General features: G+C 40.0%; 1 protein-coding gene across 8 annotated transcripts in view; it reads left to right on the top strand.

Annotated features, from left to right (window-relative positions):
- The first annotated feature begins 233 nt into the window (after positions 1–233).
- Positions 234–19,374, top strand: part of abi3bpa (ABI family, member 3 (NESH) binding protein a) — a 33,900-nt gene continuing 14,759 nt past the window's right edge. For 2 of the 8 annotated variants that reach the window (XM_032529747.1, XM_032529748.1), the window contains exons 1-10: positions 234–607; positions 10,053–10,232; positions 10,754–10,822; positions 10,935–11,067; positions 12,328–12,515; positions 13,131–13,174; positions 14,489–14,537; positions 15,532–15,597; positions 15,780–15,857; positions 17,678–18,898. In XM_032529747.1, coding sequence (XP_032385638.1) covers positions 499–607; positions 10,053–10,232; positions 10,754–10,822; positions 10,935–11,067; positions 12,328–12,515; positions 13,131–13,174; positions 14,489–14,537; positions 15,532–15,597; positions 15,780–15,857; positions 17,678–18,898 — 2,137 coding nt within the window. In that variant the 5' untranslated portion in view covers positions 234–498. The remainder of the gene's footprint in view (positions 608–10,052; positions 10,233–10,753; positions 10,823–10,934; positions 11,068–12,327; positions 12,516–13,130; positions 13,175–14,488; positions 14,538–15,531; positions 15,598–15,779; positions 15,858–17,677; positions 18,899–19,374) is intronic. The other 6 variants (XM_032529750.1, XM_032529753.1, XM_032529749.1 and 3 more) reach the window with 5 other exon arrangements.

Genomic DNA, 19,374 nt, shown 5'->3' on the forward strand with positions numbered 1-19,374 from the left:
GGCCGCTGCAGATGGAAAATATATTGCTGGGGACACACCAGACCCAGCAGAGAAAAAAAAGAGAAGAGAAAAAAAGACTGAGGAGGGTGGGAAGCTTGGAGAAAACATTAACTAATTTTCCAGAGAAAAAGAGTGTGAGATGGAGAGTGAAAGAAAAAGAGAGCTGTGGGAGGGTAATGAGAGTGGGTGTGTCCAGCTCTGTCTGTTCCCGCCCTCCATCATAGAGAGGTATAGATGGTGCCCGGGCAGCTAGAAGTCCAGTCCGGTGAGCTGCACTAGTCCTGAGAGCCACAAGCTCAGAGAAGTAGTCCAGCAATCCCAGAAACACCCAGCCTGACTCCTGCAGCTACGGCACATATTAACTCAACCTGTTAGCAATTCAATCAGCGAGTTGACACTATTGACAGTAGCCTCCTATTTCTGTGTCTCACGCTGAACTGAGCTTATTTAGATCACGGCAGCTTGTTACACCTAAACTCAGAGCCGACCACAGCAGAGATGATGATTGGGATGCAGCAACACTCACACAGCTTTCTGGTCCTTTTCCTTGTGGTCTTCATTGCTGGGATAGTTCTCTCTGGCCCCTCAACTCCCCGCAGAAGCAGAGGTAGGTAATGTTTGCATCAGTTTTAATGTCTTTCACTGAGAAATTCACATCAGGAGACACTATTGAATGCATGTATTGTATTTGTTGTTCATCGTGGTCTTCTCCCTTTGTGGGTACCCTCCCACAGTCGAAAATCCATGCAAGTAAAAGTGAATTTTATGTGATTGTCTTTCTAGGTTAGCCATTTGATGCACTGATGGCTTTTCTATGGTATTTTTCTGCCTCCTGCCAAATGCATGCTGGGATATGCTTGGAATAACCATATCATATGTCCTAGTTAGGATGAGAAAGGAAGAAAAAGGGGTTTGTAACCATATTGAGACAAGCATTTACTGCAAAGTATGTTGATTGATGGATACAGTTTGACACATTGTTTGTGACATCTTAAAGAAAGTTGGGAGCTTCTGATGTGCAGAAATCCCCAAATACACACATACAGAGCAAAAGTGGCTGAAATATTCAGTTAATTAATATGTTTCAAGTGCTTATCCTTAGAGGAGATTCCTCCTTTTATGTTGATATCTGCTTAACATACCATCATTACTAGTGGCATGTGTTTATCATATTTGGCTTTTAATATAGAGAATGAGGGAGTTAGTTCCAGTTTCTGATTTTATTTTTAACTCCTGTTCCAAGGTTTTGTTTAAAGAGCAATGCAGAATATTTTTTTATTTTTGTCAGATTGTAAAGAAATTAACCCCATTATGTATTTTAATTCTATGAATGTCATTCTTATTGTTCTTAAGTATATTAAATTAGTCATATATTTTGACTTCAAGTTAGTGAAGCTATTTTGTTCCTGCACTGATGCAATAAAAGCAGTACACATTATACACATGGCACCTAAATAGATTCAGTAGGGGATTTGAAAGGGTTCATATTCAAATAAGTGGATTTGATTCTGACTATTAAACCTAAAACCTGAAAGGAAAACCAGCTTTCCTCTCTTGAGCCACCTGTCAGGCTTTCAAACTGCCTTGATTAGAAGCACTGTTATTATGATCCCTGTGGTTTATCCATATTTCCTTGAAATGAGCTGAGCAGACACGGTGAAATAGGTCAGTTACTGCTCAGGTTTTATAAAAGTGTTTCCAGGCTGGGAGTCGGAGGTTAGACTAGTAGACTACCTGATGGGATGGCTTTCTTGGAAATGTGCCCACCAAGCAGATGACCTGGGAATCATTTGTGTTCATTGCCTCAGGCATAAGTATTTTATTGTTTCTTTTTCCCCGCAAACTTATTACAGGTCTTTATTATGGGTGGTTGTAAAACCACCAGCAAAGATTATTTAAGATTAAACACAGACAGTGCAGTAGACACATCATTTCATTAGTCCAAAATGTACACTGTATCTCTGCAACTTTGTGTCATATAAAACATTAACAAACAAAACATGGTTTCAAGATTACCAATACCCGCATGTACAGTGTTTTCTTCTCCAACGTTCACAAAGGAAAGACACGCTCACTTCAATAAGTAGGTTCCATCATATTAAGCCTGTCTGATTACTATTCTCATGACATTCTTGAAAAACAGCGAATTTCCCCAATTGTTTTCCATAGTATCTCACTGCACACACACACACAACACACACACACACACACACACACACACACACACACACACACACACAACACACACACACACACACACACCCCACACACACACACACACACACACACACACACACCTTTGCATAGACACTGAACTCTGTCTTTCATTTCTGATTCTATGCTTCGCCACCATGCTCTATTTTGTGAGTTAAACTTGGGAATCCCTTTGAAGACCTTTTGATGGTATGAGGTGAGGTGATCAGACTGGAGTCGATACAAAGAGGTAAGCACAGTGGAGAAAAGACTGCTTGTAACTTGCTGGCTGAACTTGGCTTGCAGACAAATCTCAGTGTGCAGCTTTGGCAGCCAGATGAAAGGAAACTCTGTGTTTTTACTTTGGGAGGAAAGTTGAACGTCTGTATCTCTGTTCTTCTTGGACCAAGACCCTGGTTTTAGAGTAAAACATGTTATGCAACAAGGTGTGTTTTCTTTCTTGTATCATAGATACTATAGCAAAAGACACATGTGTCAGAATTGACAGCTCTAAGATTGTTAAATGATCTGTACTTCTCAAGGCTTTTAATTCCCATTTACAAGTACTCATACTCTTTATAATACAAGAAATTATTTGCTACCCCACTCAGGACAATATATGGCCTGGAAACTGCTGCTGAGCAAGACAAAACATGGCCACATGTCATGTACAGATTAATGAGACGGAAATATGGAACCAGAGAGAGATTAGAGGACGTTCAAAGCACTCTAGGAAATTGAACAAGGATCAGGTTTTTTGGAAAGATGGTCGGTGATGCAGTGGTGCTCATGAGTTTATGAACCCATGCTAAAGTTGACTAAAAAGAGGAATAAAATAAATCGTCTTTTGGAAATTGATCTTAATGCCTTAATTAAATTCAGCAATTAATGTGGGACAATTTTAATTCCAAAGGCCAAGGGAACTTTGTCAGGATGCATAGTATCCTGGATACATGAAATAACTGGCCTTTAAAAATAAAAATCTGCCTGCTTCTATGGGAATTTCATTTTTTGTATACTTTTGCCCCCTTTATTTTAAGGAAGAGTATTTATTCATTTACAACATATTATTCATTCACAAAGAAAATTGTTGTCCTTAAAGGTTGGATTTTTAATGAAGGCAGTACGATCAATTTCCAATAGATGATTTTTTTATTCCTCTTTTTAGTCAACTTTAGCCTGGGTTCATAAACTCATGAGCACAACTGCATAGGACGGCAAAGATTGAGTGAAGGAAGAGAAGGATGGGATGGAGCAGCGCCACAGAGGAGGGGAAAACAGCTGTTGCTCCATCGAATTTGACAGGTTGGATATATAGTGTGAGAGCGGAGGGACCAGCATGGTCTCTGCCAAGGTGGGAGGGAAATGACGGAATACGATCCAAGGCATGGCTGTCTCCTGCTGGGCTGCAATATGAGGCCAGAAAAGGACGGGATCAAAGAGGCTCCTGCTGAATGACAGTAGGCATTCAGAGGGCTGAGTAAACCCGGTCTTCAGACTTGGGATATTCCCATTAAAGCTAATATAGTATGTCATTTCAATCATTTGTTCACCAGCTAAATTATTTCAAACCCTCTGTGCTCTGGCTGGCACAGGGTTTAGAGACATTGTCACACTTCATTATCTTATCTGATCTCATCTTTAATAAAGTTGACTGTTTCACCAAGGGGCCATAAAACATCCGTCTTTGTCTATACGGAGCTGGAAGCAAAGTTTTCTCTCACACCTTTCCGGTTCCAGGACAAAACCTGAGAGGCTAAAATACTGTTCACCAGAACTGCGTAAATCACCCAGGAAGGGTATATCTACAGTTATTTTAATTGATTCTATAGACGTGAAAGTGTGTGATACATTTTTGTATAGCAAGTTGTATAGCAACATATATTGCACCAATATTAAGAGTATACCCTCATTTTGTCAGGGGTATTACCAGTCTCTAGCCCAGCTGTGATGTTCAGCTGCTCAAGACAAACTGACAAGACTTTTTGTGTTACTGCCATCCACATAAACTACCACATTTAATTATATAAGGAGCGGAAAAGTTCTTTTCCATAGCACGTTTTGAAAACAAAACAAGCGTTGTAGTCTTGATCCAATGTTTTTTTTCCCTCTTTTTTAGGCTTTCAGATATTCATAGTTCATTAGATCGAACATCGGAATTAGTGAGAAAGTCTTGAGATGACCTCAGTGTATTTCTTCTCTGAGTGTTTGCTTTAATGCAGTCCTCCTCATCTAGACCAAGAAAGGAGAGAGACAGTGGAGCACGAGAGAGCTGCCAATGGTGGAAATCTGTGGTTTGATAATCAGACAGTAAATCAGGACTCGTTGATGTCTAAACGTGTTTGCACATTCACAATGCACGTTATTTTCAAACCACCAAACACATATTGCTTATGTTGCACAGCAGTTCAAAGTAAAGTGAGTGTGTTATGATGAGTACCCCATTAAAATACTCCCTTTCCCGAAGGATGATCCATCACTGCTGATGATCCAAGATAGCAGCTCTGCTGAGACATGATTGAATTTCCAGTTTAAGGGTGTTTCTGCTTTTCAGGCCAGCAGGATTACATCCTCTGGCTATTAGTCCAAAACAGGATGAATACAACGATGAATTGTTTATTGCATAATCTGACATGTTTATTGGTGGACTTCCAGTGTTTTGATGGATTTCGATTATCGTTGATGAATTGGTTATGTTCTCTGCATGACTGTGGCAGACTGCTTATGTCATGAGTTTTAAATAACAGGATTAGTCTTCACTGTGAGATGTACAGTATATTATCTGAAAGGGTAACTATCTGTCTTTTTTAGCCTGGATTTTCCTACAGTTTTGTGTGTAAGTGACTGATAGGAACAACAATCTTTGAAATTGGTCCAGTATCAAGCGTGAGCGCTGTAACCGGCAGCCACAGACCGGCTGCAATGTAACCCTATTGGTCAAATGTTTGGAGTCCGTTCGGGGCACTAATAGTGCTGTTTTTTTGCCACTAAATGGCTCAGATTATCATTCTAAGTGTCTGACAACATTATGAAAGGTATCCCTACAGAGATAGACCTTTTTAAAACTTCTTTAAGACCTTTCCGTTTAACCAGAAACAGCTCTGAGGTCGCCAGCGCTAAACGTACCAGACTCCATTTCAAAAAAACATACTAAACACTATAAACTATGTTTTTATTTCAACCAAAACTAGAGTTGTGATGGTTGGTAAAATTTGAAAGATGACCCAAAACAGCTTTTCATATTTTTGTTTTGTTTCTGTCAACTTTGAGTGAAGTGCATTTTACGATGCTAAAATTACTGTTTATTTAGTCTGGTGGCTTTAGCCTGTCTGAGCCTGTCAATGGCAAAACTAACACTTTTGTGAAGATAAATACAAGCTAGCAATTGCCAGCAATTGCAATTACAATTGCCCTATTAACATTGTAGCTTGTTTTGCTGCTGCCAACTGCAGCGATCTCACTTAAAACTAGACCAATGTCAAAGATTGTTGTTCCCATCAGTCACTTAGGCACAAAAACACAGGAAACTAGGGTTTTAAAAAAAAACGGTATTTACCCTTTAAAGACCATGTAATTATGTGAGTGGAAATGACATTCAAGAAGCTGTCTCCAGAATCTGTCCCTATCTCTCCATGACATACATATTAAATTATTTTGAGACACAGATTCATTGTTGGCTATGTCATTGCATAGTTGGCATGTTTACTGCTCTAAGCATTTCCCTATAATTGGTTATGAACACAGACAGATTATGAGACGATTGGCCCCTGAGCATTGACATGTAAATGGGGACCTGCCCCTCCGACATAAGAGCAAGACCCATAGATTGAAATAGGTTGTTTTGCATCTGTTTGTGGTCATTTTGTGTATCTTTTTGGTTGTTTTTTGTTTTTCTTTGTGGTTGTTTTTTTTTGTCTAAGTGTGGTTGTTTACACCTCTTTGTGGTTTCTTTACATCTCTAAATGGTCATGTTGCGTCTCTTGGTGGTTGTTTCATCAAGTTTATGACAGAAATGTTAACAGTCACCTTAAACAGAGACTCTGTTTCTGTCTGGTAGCCGTGTTCAGTAATCCATCTATGGTTAGTGAGGGTAAGATTATGGATTCAATTATACTTTAGTTACATATCTTTTGATGAGGTTGTAAATCTTTAATGATCTAATGTATTTGACTGTGTCAGAGAGTCATTGGCAGAGCTGCGCTCTGGAATAATTTGGATTTAATTTTCCTCACTATTTATCCACACAAACACACACAAGATGGCTTCACAGATTCATTTTATTCTGGAAAGCTAAATGTCAATAGTTTTCCTTTGTACTGTAGTTGATTGATTATCAGGGCTGTGACTGGATTTGTTCCTAAAGCTTCATTCATTTTACTCTGGAAATACTGATAAGTCTTAACAGTTGCTTAACAGTGTGTGAGCCAAATGGCCAAGCTTTGGACGGGTTGTTGTAGGACCGAGCCAATGCTTGCTTGTACTGGAGTTTTAAATGTGCTGCCAGAAGTTTCCTAATGTTTCATACGCTCTGAGCGTCTCTCACTCTGAACCAATCTCCCTTGTGTTTTATTGGAAATATTGATGGAAGAAACAAAACAAATGCAGTTTTGATAGGAAACACATAGCTGGAAAAGCCTGAGGATATTTTTCACATCCAGGGCTTCCCCCTCTTTCACTGTCAGTGTCTGTTTTGTCCTCTGGCAGTTTTCCTCATGCAACGTTCCACTATTTCATGCTGAAATATTAGCCAAGGACATGCTGTGGAGACTATCAAGTACAAGCCATAATCCAGGCAGAAAGTTGAGTGTTTTAATCCTCAAAGACTAAGACGGGTGTAGGTTTAGGCCCCCATATACTCATTAGTGATTTTTACTGCATAAACATGATGTAAACAGAAAATGGAATATAATTGAATCTATGAATGTGACCTTAAATCTGTTTGGATTTAAAAAGGGCTTGTATTTATTAATGTATTAAATCTTGCTTTATATGATAAAAACAGAACTACCATGTAGTAAAAAAACAGCTTTTAATAAACAAAACTGTATATCTTTCTTTTACCACTGTTCACCATCTATCAGCCAAGTCTGCACTGATGTGGTTGTTGTTTCACATGTGCATTGGCCAACTGTCATTAATCAAACTTCTGGCCCAGCTACACTCATCTGAGTTTTGTGATGTTTATTAGCACACCTGTCAGAAACTGGCTATTTATTTAATGCCCCAGTTCTTGGATAATTCCAAAGACCATATAGCAGAGGCAAGTGATTAAAAAAAAGCATTTATTCTTTGTACTTGCAGAGTTAAAAGTTAATATAAGCAAGCAATACTGACAGACAATAATGTTTGAGTTTGTTTGGAAGGTGGCAATGTCTAATTACATTCAAAGTTTCTTCCAACTCGAATACACAGTTAATACATCCATCATATGCAACATAGAGTCTTTTTCATGGGATTTACAGACACTAAAAGGTGCCTCTACTGCACCATGCAAATACCTGACAATAATATACAAGCTTTATGTTTTATTAGGTTTCCCCACTATTATTTGCCTGAGTGTTCTCCTTGACCTTTGCACTTTCAGTGACCTCCGCAAGCTCACACTCTCCAATACGACCAGTAACTTAACATAGATTTTTAGACATGAGCTTTCTCTCTCTCTCTCTCTCTCTCTCTCTGTCTGTCTGTCCGTCTCTCTCTGGCTCACACACAACACACACACACACACACACACACACACACACACACACACACACACACACACACACACACACACACTTGTTCACAGATTTGGATTTACAATAACTGTATATATGTTTCAAAAGGCATTTCTGAGCACAGGCACATATTAAACACACTAACACCCCTAAAAGCTTCACTGTATGCCGCTTATGATGCTTGTAAGTGGCAGGTTGTTAATATGTATACTCACTTCAAAAATTTGAGCTTTTTGAGAATTTTCTTATCCAGTTATAAACCCATTGAAGAGTTTTTTATGTTCTTCTTCTTCAATTGTTGTGCTAGCTCATTAAAATCCCTATTATTAGCTTCCACTTAGCATCAACTTATACCGTAGCAGAATTTTAACCAGCAGCAAGTCTGCTTTGACTGCATGGACTCCCTGAGTGCACTTCTGAAGCGATGGAGGACAGAAGTGTTATAAACTAGACGTAACTCTGTGAAGTCTTCCTCACAAACTTTACATTCTGCTAAAAAATAAAATGGAAAGCAATTTTTTTAGGGTTGTCTGTACTGCAATTTCCCTATTTTTGTACTTTATTTATTTCCTGGTTGCCATCTGTATGGATTAAGTCTCACTTTTTGTGACATTCTTGTATTTGTGGCTGTTGATATACACTCACCGGCCACTTTATTAGGTACACCTGTCCAACTGCTCGTTAACACTTAATTTCTAAGCAGCCAATCACATGGCGGCAACTCAGTGCATTTAGGCATGTAGACATGGTCAAGAGAATCTCCTGCAGTTCAAACCGAGCATCAGTATGGGGAAGAAAGGTGATTTGAGTGACTTTGAACGTGGCATGATTGTTGGTGCCAGAAGGGCTGGTCTGAGTATTTCAGAAACTGCTAATCTACTGGGATTTTCACGCACAACCATCTCTAGGGTTTACAGAGAATGGTCCGAAAAAGAAAAAACATCCAGTGAGCGGCAGTTCTGTGGGCGGAAATGCCTTGTTGATGCCAGAGGTCAGAGGAGAATGGCCAGACTGGTTCGAGCTGATAGAAGGGCAACAGTGACTCAAATAACCACCCGTTACAACCAAGGTGGGCAGAAGAGCATCTCTGAATGCACAGTACGTCAAACTTTGAGGCAGATGGGCTACAGCAGCAGAAGACCACATCGGGTGCCACTCCTTTCAGCTAAGAACAGGAAACTGAGACTACAATTTGCACAAGCTCATCGAAATTGGACAATAGAAGATTGGAAAAACGTTGCCTGGTCTGATGAGTCTCGATTTCTGCTGCGACAGTCGGATGGTAGGGTCAGAATTTGGCGTCTACAACATGAAAGCATTGATCCATCCTGCCTTGTATTAACGGTTCAGGCTGGTGGTGGTGGTGTCATGGTGTGGGGAATATTTTCTTGGCACTCTTTGGGCCCCTTGGTACCAATTGAGCATCGTTGCAACGCCACAGCCTACCTGAGTATTGTTGCTGACCATGTCCATCCCTTTATGACCATAATGTACCCAACTTCTGATGGCTACTTTCAGCAGGATAATGCGCCATGTCATAAAGCTGAAATCATCACAGACTGGTTTCTTGAACATGACAATGAGTTGGCTGTACTCAAATGGCCTCCACAGTCACCAGATCTCAATCCAATAGAGCATCTTTGGGATGTGGTGGAACGGGAGATTCGCATCATGGATGTGCAGCCGACAAATCTGCGGCAACTGTGTGATGCCATCATGTCAATATGGACCAAACTCCCTGAGGAATGCTTCCAGCACCTTGTTGAATCTATGCCACGAAGAATTGAGGCAGTTCTGAAGGCAAAAGGGGGTCCAACCCGTTACTAGCATGGGGTACCTAATAGTATGTATATCATATAAGTTCTAAAATATAAACTCCATTTCCTATGCATACTTGCATGAAAAAGCACAGGTGTGCTCTATTTCATGTCATTAGAAGCGCTGAGACTCCTTTTGTAAAACGTTTGCCTTTGTCTATGATCTTGTAATGCTTTGTTCAATCTTAAAATACTTGCATTGGACTAAAGTGTGTAGAGACCTTTACAGGGCCTTCTTGCAACTTACTGTTTCCTATACAATGTGATGGGATAATTACAAAATCTGTATTTAATGGAACAGTGGTGTCTTCTCCTGTCTCCTCAGTGCGACGTCAGAACATGAAAGTGCGTATCAACGCCACAGGAGACACCATCGTGATGACGTTTTTGCGTCCCAACCCTGACACCAAGCTTGAGGGTTACATCCTGGGCTACGGCAGCAGCATGTTCTCCAAACAGTTCATTCAGCTGCCAGAGAACGGACAGCCGTATGAGACTGAGTTTGGTAAGAAAGGCTGTTGATATGTCCACCTAGAGATGAGGAACAGACTATTATGCACATGTGAATTGTATTTTGACCTTTTTAGTCATGCATAAACAAATGTATTTAGAAAACCAAGGAGATGTAATCATGTCTTGTTACTAGCTAGATACTAGCTAGCTACTAAGGTTAGCCTGCAGTCATTGACATCAACAGTCAACAGCAATGTCCATTATAACACTTAACTTTGGCATGTGATAATTAGTAATGCTCATCAAAATAAGCGTTGGATGTGTTTAGACAACCCAGAAGATGTAATCATGTCATGCTACTAGCTAGCTAGATACTTGCTATTGCACTATTGTTTGTTGGATTTGCAAGAACTTGCAAATAAAACTCAATATCTCACTAAACAAGGTCAAGATCTCGCAAAAGTGTTTGCCCCCAATACGTGTTTTTTTGTAATTTTTTTTCCCCTCCATGTCACCTTGGGGGTTTCGGGGGTTTCGTATATGACCTCCAGTTTTCTCCTCTGCTGTGTTTAGATGCTGAACCCAAGTACCTTATCGCGGTGCAGCCCATCCCAACCAATGAAGTGAAAAAGCAGTGCACAGGTAATTCTTCTACAGCAATGTTATGAAAAGAAATCATCATCAAGGTGACGTGATAAAAATTTGCACTTGGGATTGAGGTGAACATGGAGGTAAAAGTATTATTTGTTCCCAGGTAAAGTGGAACTGCAGAAGCCGCTACACCTAGTCATCGGGTCAGTGACCCCCACCTCAGTTATCTTGTCTTGGGGAACCCTTCTGAAAACTCCCTATGAAGGCAACATCATGAATGACTGTCTAGAGGATGGGTGAGATGCACTAACACATACATTTTAAGAACTTAATTGTCATGCAACAGAGCAGGGGTTTTTGTCTGACACTGTGGACCCCTTCCCCCCCCAGACAAAATTACAACAACTGCCATTGAGTCAGTTACAGGAGCTAGCTAGCTATAAGATACAACTGAGCCCTTGTATAGGTTTTATATTTTGGCAATTTACCACCATTAAAAGTAGGCTGAAGCTATTAGCTATTAATATGTCATGTTTTCAATGTATCCGTGTATGTACATACAACTATCAATCGATTACTGTGATACCAAAGAACATTTTAAAACGTGGTCCCAGCCCCGACTTGGATTCTCAGACAATTCTCTGAGAAGGAGTGACATTATTATGACGATTTTTTTGCGCCAATCTAATTTAGTATTTTTTCCATAATTTCTAATTGGATGTGACATTTATTTGAGATAGACCTGCGATAGGTTGGATGTTATAATATCCTGAAAAAGTGTAAGTTGCACTGAATGTAAAAATATGTATAAAGTTGTGTTAATGTTTGTGTGCATAGTTATGACTCAGAGCGGGAACAGGAATTTTGCTGCAGTTATTTTGCGGCAAACTGGGTGCTGAGGGTTTTAAAGGTTTGCCTCCACAATACAGAGTTAGCAGAATTGGAATGTTTCTGTGGCTTTAGCAGTCTTTTCATATGCATCTTTTCACCATTGTTGAACATACACTGAACTAAATACCTCTAATGCCACAGAGCAAAGATGGTGAGACAGTAGTCCAGCCTGTGTACACAGGTGTGCACCCACACAACATGTGAACCCAGTTTTTCCAATTTCGAATGATTTGATAAAAACAATTCCTAGTCTGCCTTTTGGAACAAATCTCTTCTTGATTTTATGTCTATGTCTATGTATTAGTTTCACATATGTCTTCTGAATAAAGGGATAGAAGCATGCATTTATTTTGTAGCCAGAATAGCAAATTTCTGTCATAGTATTAAAACACTGTATCCTGATTGTGCAGTTCATGCCAGAATATACAGTGTTAAACTGCACTGGAAAACTTGAGGTAGACATTTTTTTTGCAAGAAGTGCATAAATTTTTTTTAAATATGAGCTTAAACTAAGATCAGACCCTAGCAGTTGTTAACTTAAGTTCTACTGTGACATTTAAGTATTTATAGTACTAGATACTCTATAATCTGGATGTCTGAGTTTTGTAATAGATGGATTTACTGTTTTACCGTAGTTTTCTGTTTCTGCTCTGTCTTTGGCTCAGACACTACACAGTGCGTTATCGTGAGAGAAACAGGAAGTGGAATTACCAGACCTGCCCAACTAGCGACACGGTCATTGATAACCTGAGGCCCAACACGGTCTATGAATTTGGTGTCCAGCCCAACTCTAAGGATGGCACTGGAGTGTGGAGCAAACCAGTCATTCACAACAGCTCAGGGGGCATTGAGGGTATGTCTGATGTTGGTTTTTCACATGATGTTGTCGCTCACACCACAACTAAAACTGTTCTCTTGCTACGGCTGTTGCGAATAGAAAAAAAGTAATCCAATGCAATATTAGTCACCCAGAAATAGTTTTTGTGTTTAAATATGTATCTTCAAGTAAGAAAAAAGCCAGATGCTTCTTCAAGGATGTGCCTCTGGCCTTCATAATAAGTGGGAACATGTTAAGCAGAATTTGTCACCAGGATTTCTTTGGACAAAATTATAGTTGATTGATGTTTAATTTAGAAAAAACTGTTTTGTTGTTCAATGTTACACAGCCCCTAAGAAAGTATTTCTTCATGTTGTTTCTGTTCTTTTTTAGTCTTGATAGTCTAAACATTTGACACTTTGTGTATTAAATCTGTTTCATCATTATCTCATTTAGGAAACAGCTCTTTTGCTAATTTAGCAGTGTTTTCATGTGACTACGTGATGGCAGCAGGGGAAACAAACCAGTCTTACGAAATCAAAACCATCTTGTAGTTGTGAAGCATGTGGTTTTGTTTAGTTATTTCACTTTAGATTCCTTTTGTTGTGACTGCTTTCCGTACTGATTTTTATCTTGTGCCATATTTTCTAGAGAAGGCCATCAGGAGAATCTTTGAACGTCCTGTCAAGCCTGTGGTATGTACTGGACACACTTAATTTCTAAGCTAAGCATAACTAAAGCATTATAAATAATATTATGAAGCTGTATTGTTTAAGATTTTCTTACATGAATGTTGTATTGTAATAACATGTGAAACTAAATAAATATGAGTGTACTGAGACTGCATAGGTACACCTCCTCAGCGCAGAATAAATACTTTTGGGAACAGGGTGTATATTTGGAAACGGCAACAGGATTTAGAGTCTGTGTTGTGCACTTTAGTGAGCTTATGCTATTCTCAGGGTTGTTTGCCTCATAAGTTTTCCATCCAACTGCTGAATGGAAACGGCACCAGTGCAGCCAGAACCGGCCAAGCCAAGAGAGCAGTCTGTAGCTTGCTAACTTCTTGGGTGGAATAAAAAAAAGAGATGTGAAGGAAGGATAAAGGAGGAAGCATAACAGTGCAAAAAAATGAGTTGAAAGGAGAAGGGTGGCAATGATTTACTGACAGTGGAGGACGGATGTGTCACGTGGCCCTGCCTCTGCACTCGTAAAACATCACAGCTGTTGATAATCAGCCACTTGCCCTTCCAGAGGGAAACTTCAAATAACAAGCTTCTCAGCAGGGACTTTGCCAATTTGAGATGGAGTAGAGGGCCAAAGACTAATGAACCACAAGCCCATTTTCACTTGGTATTAAAGTGCTCACATTATGCTCATTTTCAAGTTTATCATTGTATTTAGTTGTATCAGAATAGGTTTACATGATTTAATTTAAAAAAAAACACCATATTTGTGTTGTAGCTCTTTCTTTTAGCTACCAAGTGAGACATCTCACTTCTGTTCCCTCTTTTTTGGGAATCGCACATGCGCAGTAGCTAGGGAAGTACGACTAGCCAGTCAGAAGCAGACTATGAGGGTGCATACCACGCTAGCAGCTTGGTAAGCATTATAACGTGTTACAAAGTGACACACGTTAGTCATGGAAGTAAAGTCTGGACTACATTAGAGCTGTTTGGAGCAGTTTGTGAGCAGTGTTTTCTGTCGGAGATGGTAAGTGCCTTTGAGCTGGACTTTGGGCTTTTTTAATTTGTAAACCCACAAATGAACAAAAAGATATATAACACAATAAAGGAAAGGAAAAAAGCCAAAAAGCATAATATGAGCACTTTAAAATCTGATGTGAGTGATCCAATCACAAGTGGACAGCCTTACGTAAATACCAGGTGGAAATACGGCTACAGAAAGATGCAGAGAAAGAGATTGAGGTCAAATACTATCACCAAGTCTTGTTTTGATTATTACAAAGATTAATGACCCCCCTTGTCTTTTTGTCTTTCCCCCTTCAGAAACCTTTAACGCCAGATCCACACTCCTTCCCCTTTCCTCCTCGTCATGGTAAGCCAATAGAGACATGCAGCTTTTGGGCTAACCCATAGAACCCTTTGTAACCCTTATAAATATAAGTAAATATATAGTATTTTAGGCTCAAAACTTTAACTATTATGATTTAAGCTGGATTTATGATTCTGCAGGAGCTCTACGCAGAGGTTTATACTTGGGCGCTGGTGTCTGGGTCGTTCTAGCGTATCTCTTTAAAAGAATAGTAGAGCCTGCATGTGTGTTGGGCAGTATGGGGAGATATGCAACGCTACCAAGCCACGGCCAAGCGGGCTGATCACAGTTGTCGAGGTCTGTGTCGCCGCAATGTGTTTTTATTTTTTGAGAGGTGCGCGTCAGGCTACGGCGTAGGGTCTGTATCAACATGTATCTAAACTTACCCATGGCGTAGATTGAACACATGACCATAAATTTGGCTTTACTCTGACTGTTCTCATCAGTGTAATTTTCAGCCACAACAGGCAGATCTTTTTATCCAAAAAAAGCCCCAAAAAGCCACTGTGTACAATACCTGCTCAGCAGCAAACTGCAGGCACATAAAGTTAGCAACTAGCTGGTGGAGTATTTAGCAGTTAAAGAGTCAGATGTTTTTCTCAGGAGTTGGGGAAGCCGAAACAATAGAGCTAAAATGAGAATGAATAATTTTAGACTTACATTCCCCAAGTTGCCAGAAACATGACTCATAATCATATCAGCTAAGGTGATAATATGTTAAAGTTGTATTTACAGTCTGTATCCACGGTCCCCATGTGGCCAAAGAACCTAAGATGCCAGGTTCAGATAGTTAGGAATAAACAACTGATTAACATTGCACATTTTGCTGATGGGTACAGTAAAAAAATGTAATGCAGGGGCATTGTTTCAAAACACATTTTGCTGTTGTGAAGTAGGTGCCTGAACATAATTCCTACGTTACTCTTTCTTTCAGGACTATGAGGACATTTTATGTGTGACTCCTTGACTTAAATCTCTCCTCCCCTGTCCTTGTCAGTTCTCCATAACAGGACCCAGGGCAGACTGCCCGTCTCCCGGAACATAGCCCCAAAGACAACTCTTGGTAATGACATTTCTGACCTAAAGTGTTCAGAGGTCAGAAAACCCTTTTGTTTGACCATTCTACCTTACTTCTCCCTCTATCCTGCAAATGGTTTACTGCACATACACAATTGTTTTACATTCTCCAGGACACATAGTACATAGATTTCTCCAAGGTCTACTAACATACAATATATTTCTCAGCTCCCACAACAACTACTATACAGGAATCTCTGCTGACCCCTGGACCCACCCTGCCTGTGGGCACCAAACGGCCAATCGGTAAACAGTTAATCATGGTACTTTCTGAAAAAGCTTTATGGCTCTCATTCAGGCTGTATGCAGTTATATACTTGACAGACTTTATTTAAAGAGGCTGTCAATGCTTTACACTGTCCTTTTGTTATTAGCTGCATGAGTAAGAGTAGCATGCTCTGAATGGGGAGAGTAGTTATACCTTTCCTGTGGGAACCGATGGTGTCAGCTGTTTAAGTTGTAATGACTGTAAAGTAGGTGGCCTTGGCTGCATGGCAATTTAGCAGCAACAAAGCTTGCAGGGATTCTTAATGACAGTTTCTAGGTTCTAGGTATGTCAAGTTATTTTTTAAAGTGACTAATCTTTATATATACCAAGATATCCCCACTATTTCATCTCAGAACCCTATTAGGTGCTGCTCAGTCAAACAATGCATTTCAGATCATTCATATCTCAAACATATAGACTGCATTTCTTAATTTTCTGTCTTCCTCTTGTTTCTTTGGCATTTGTAAACCCTTCATTGCCAACTCAATCTTGTATCAGTCCAATATACTATATGTGTTAATATGTCAGTTCTTTCTTTCAGTTTATTTACAGTATGATAAATTTATCACCATTTTTGTTGATGACACACCTGAGGCCTTTGTTTTTGATGCAGCGCAGGAGATGGTGTGAAATATGCATGACATAACTGCATGCACATGACATTCCTCTCTTTTGTGCAGGAATTTCTATCTTCTTTATTTTTTGTATTACCTTGTCCTTGTGTGTCCCTTTCTCCATCATTTACCTTGTATTATATTTGCAAGTAACCTTAATTTTTTTAATAAATAAAGCTAGAATGTTGTCATACAAATGCTAGGTTCCAATTCAGGGCCTGGATACATCTCAATACAACCACGACTTGTTCAATTTGCAAGGCTCTTTTAAATGCAGCCTGAATTTGAAAAGATGAAACTGTTATCCTTATTATTTGCAACCGTCATTATCCCACAATCAATTTTGCACCAGTCAGTTATTCAATGTAGCATTAATCGGTTGATTTGGACGATCCAGTCCCTGTATTGAGATGGCTATAGTTTAAATTTATTTTTGATATACAGAAGGCAATTCCAGCAAATAATCATTTGACCAATGTTCCCTGTTCTTGGTTGGTTGGCTAATTCAACTAAATTGGTCAACAACACCCAAAAACAGTGGCTGTTAAGTTGAGTAGAATGCCTCGAATGCCATGCTATCTATTGGTTTCTTTGCTTTCCTGCTGTTTCTCTCTTTCTCTTATTTTCTGACTTCCTCTTTTTACCTTCTCATTCTCTTTCCCTGAGGTGAACATCTGATTGAAGATGGATCAATAAATTAAGAATGGTCCATCAAAATCCCACAGCAAGGAATCAGTCAGCAACTATCAAACCCTCATGTGATATAACCTCTTAGAGGCTCAGCTAATGGATTTGGATGGTTGTTGCTGACAGGCGTCCTGGCCCTGGTAGCTGAGCCTTTCTGTAGTAACACGGCTGTTATATTTCAAATACCTCCATATGGTCGGCTTTTGAAATTGGGCCCTCCTCTATCTAACATGTGCCAGGTAGAAGTTATTGTGTAACATGTGCACAATTATTCCAAGATTAGCACTATGAGTTCTCAGGCCAGTAGCTGTTGATTTAAATTTCAGCTGTTCCCTAACTGTCTTTATGTCTTGCTTTTATTATTTTCTAAACAATAAAATAACAATTTTTTTATTTTAATTTGGAAAAGACTCTTTCCTACAGAATATTATATTTGACATTTTACAGCACAGTATTGTGGCTTCATGGCCATATTTTCTCTCTTTCACTCAACCCAGGAGGAGGAGACCTTTCCAGATTTGTCTTACCTCCTTTGATGGAGGGCCTTTTAGCTCCCAAGCCACATCCTCCACTTCATACAACCACCATGGCTTCTGTACCAGTTCCCCATACAGATGTAGAGAAACATCCTCTGAGACAACATCCCCAGCCACAACCTCATTCACAACCTCAACCAAACCCCCTGCTCCAGCCACAGTATCAGCCACCACCACAACCAAATCCCAAAAGACAAAAATATCCAAAGTGGGTGAAGGCTCATTCTCAAACACAACCCCAAGTCACATCCAAACCCATACTCCAGAGGCAACCACAACCCAAATCCCTGCCTTTACTCCAGACACAACCCCAACCAACATCAAAGCCCATTGTCCAGACCCAACCTAAACCTCAACCCCAACCAACATTCCAGCCCCAACCTCAATTACAACCCCCATCATCACCAAAGCCTAAAACCAGAACCCAAATCCAGGCTGAACCACAATCTCAAACAACACACCAGCCCAAACACAAGGCCCAACCTCAAACACAACCGCATACAAAGACCCAGCCTCAAATTCAAACACCTCTCCAGCCCACACCCATGGCACATCCTCAAACACCTCAAACAACACTACATAACATACAGCAGACCCAACAAGCACTGCCAAAACTTCAGTTCCAACCTCAACCACAATTTCAATCTACAACTGAGCTTCAAACCCAAACCCAAACTCAACCAAAGACCAACCCACCACCTCAGCCACAACCTCCACTAATAACCAATCCAAAGCCTCAACTAACCACCAAGCAGCAGTCTAAGGCCCAACCAACACTTAAACCAAAGATCATCCTTTTCCGACCCAATCTCAAAACACAGGCTCAACCAAAGAGTCAACCCAAGCCCCAGCCACCAACTCAAACAAAAAAACAGCCAAAGCCTCAACGACACCCTCAACCAAAAAAACTGCCCAAACCTCAACAAAAGCCCCAAAATAGGGACCAACAAGAACCTCACCCAAAGATTCAGCCGTGGCCCCAAACAAAACCTCCAACAAAGACCCAGGCCAAACCTTTATCTCATTCTCAACCCATTCCCCAACCACAACCTTCACCAAATGGCCAGACTCAATCCCGGCTTGAACCTCCTTCCAAGCCACAACCTCAACCTGGGCTTCAGTTTCAGACCAGGACCTACACTGATCCCACCAAGGTCACCCCAAGGCAGGCGGTCTCTACGGGTAAAGACCCTTATTTTTGCCATCAGCAATCCACACAATCAAGAATTAAGAGCTGATCTAAAGATGCATTTTAAAAGGGGCATATTCATTTAAAATATTTGTATTGAGTTTTAAGGAAATTTTGTCAAAACCAGAAGCTGGTAATAAATTCAGCAGATTTCAGGTAGTTTTGATGAGTTCCTACAAAAAACATATCCTTGCAATATATTTTGTATTTACAAACTCCAAATGGTTCCAAACCATGATTAAATGTTCTAAATTGGTAGTGAGAGACAAAGAGACGGAGAGTCCATAGTGTTTATGGACTATTACTTTGTTTTGCCAATGTGCTATCTAAATTGTCAGAGTCAGTCAGAGTTCAGCATTGTCTGACTACATGAAAGATTTTACTTTATTCATGGATATCATTGTCACAACAAATACCCTTACTAGCAGCATTGATTTAAAACCAACAATAATCCCCTTGTCCATTATAT

This window comes from Etheostoma spectabile, chromosome 11 (genome assembly GCF_008692095.1).
Source record: "Etheostoma spectabile isolate EspeVRDwgs_2016 chromosome 11, UIUC_Espe_1.0, whole genome shotgun sequence".
Taxonomy (NCBI): domain Eukaryota; kingdom Metazoa; phylum Chordata; class Actinopteri; order Perciformes; family Percidae; genus Etheostoma; species Etheostoma spectabile.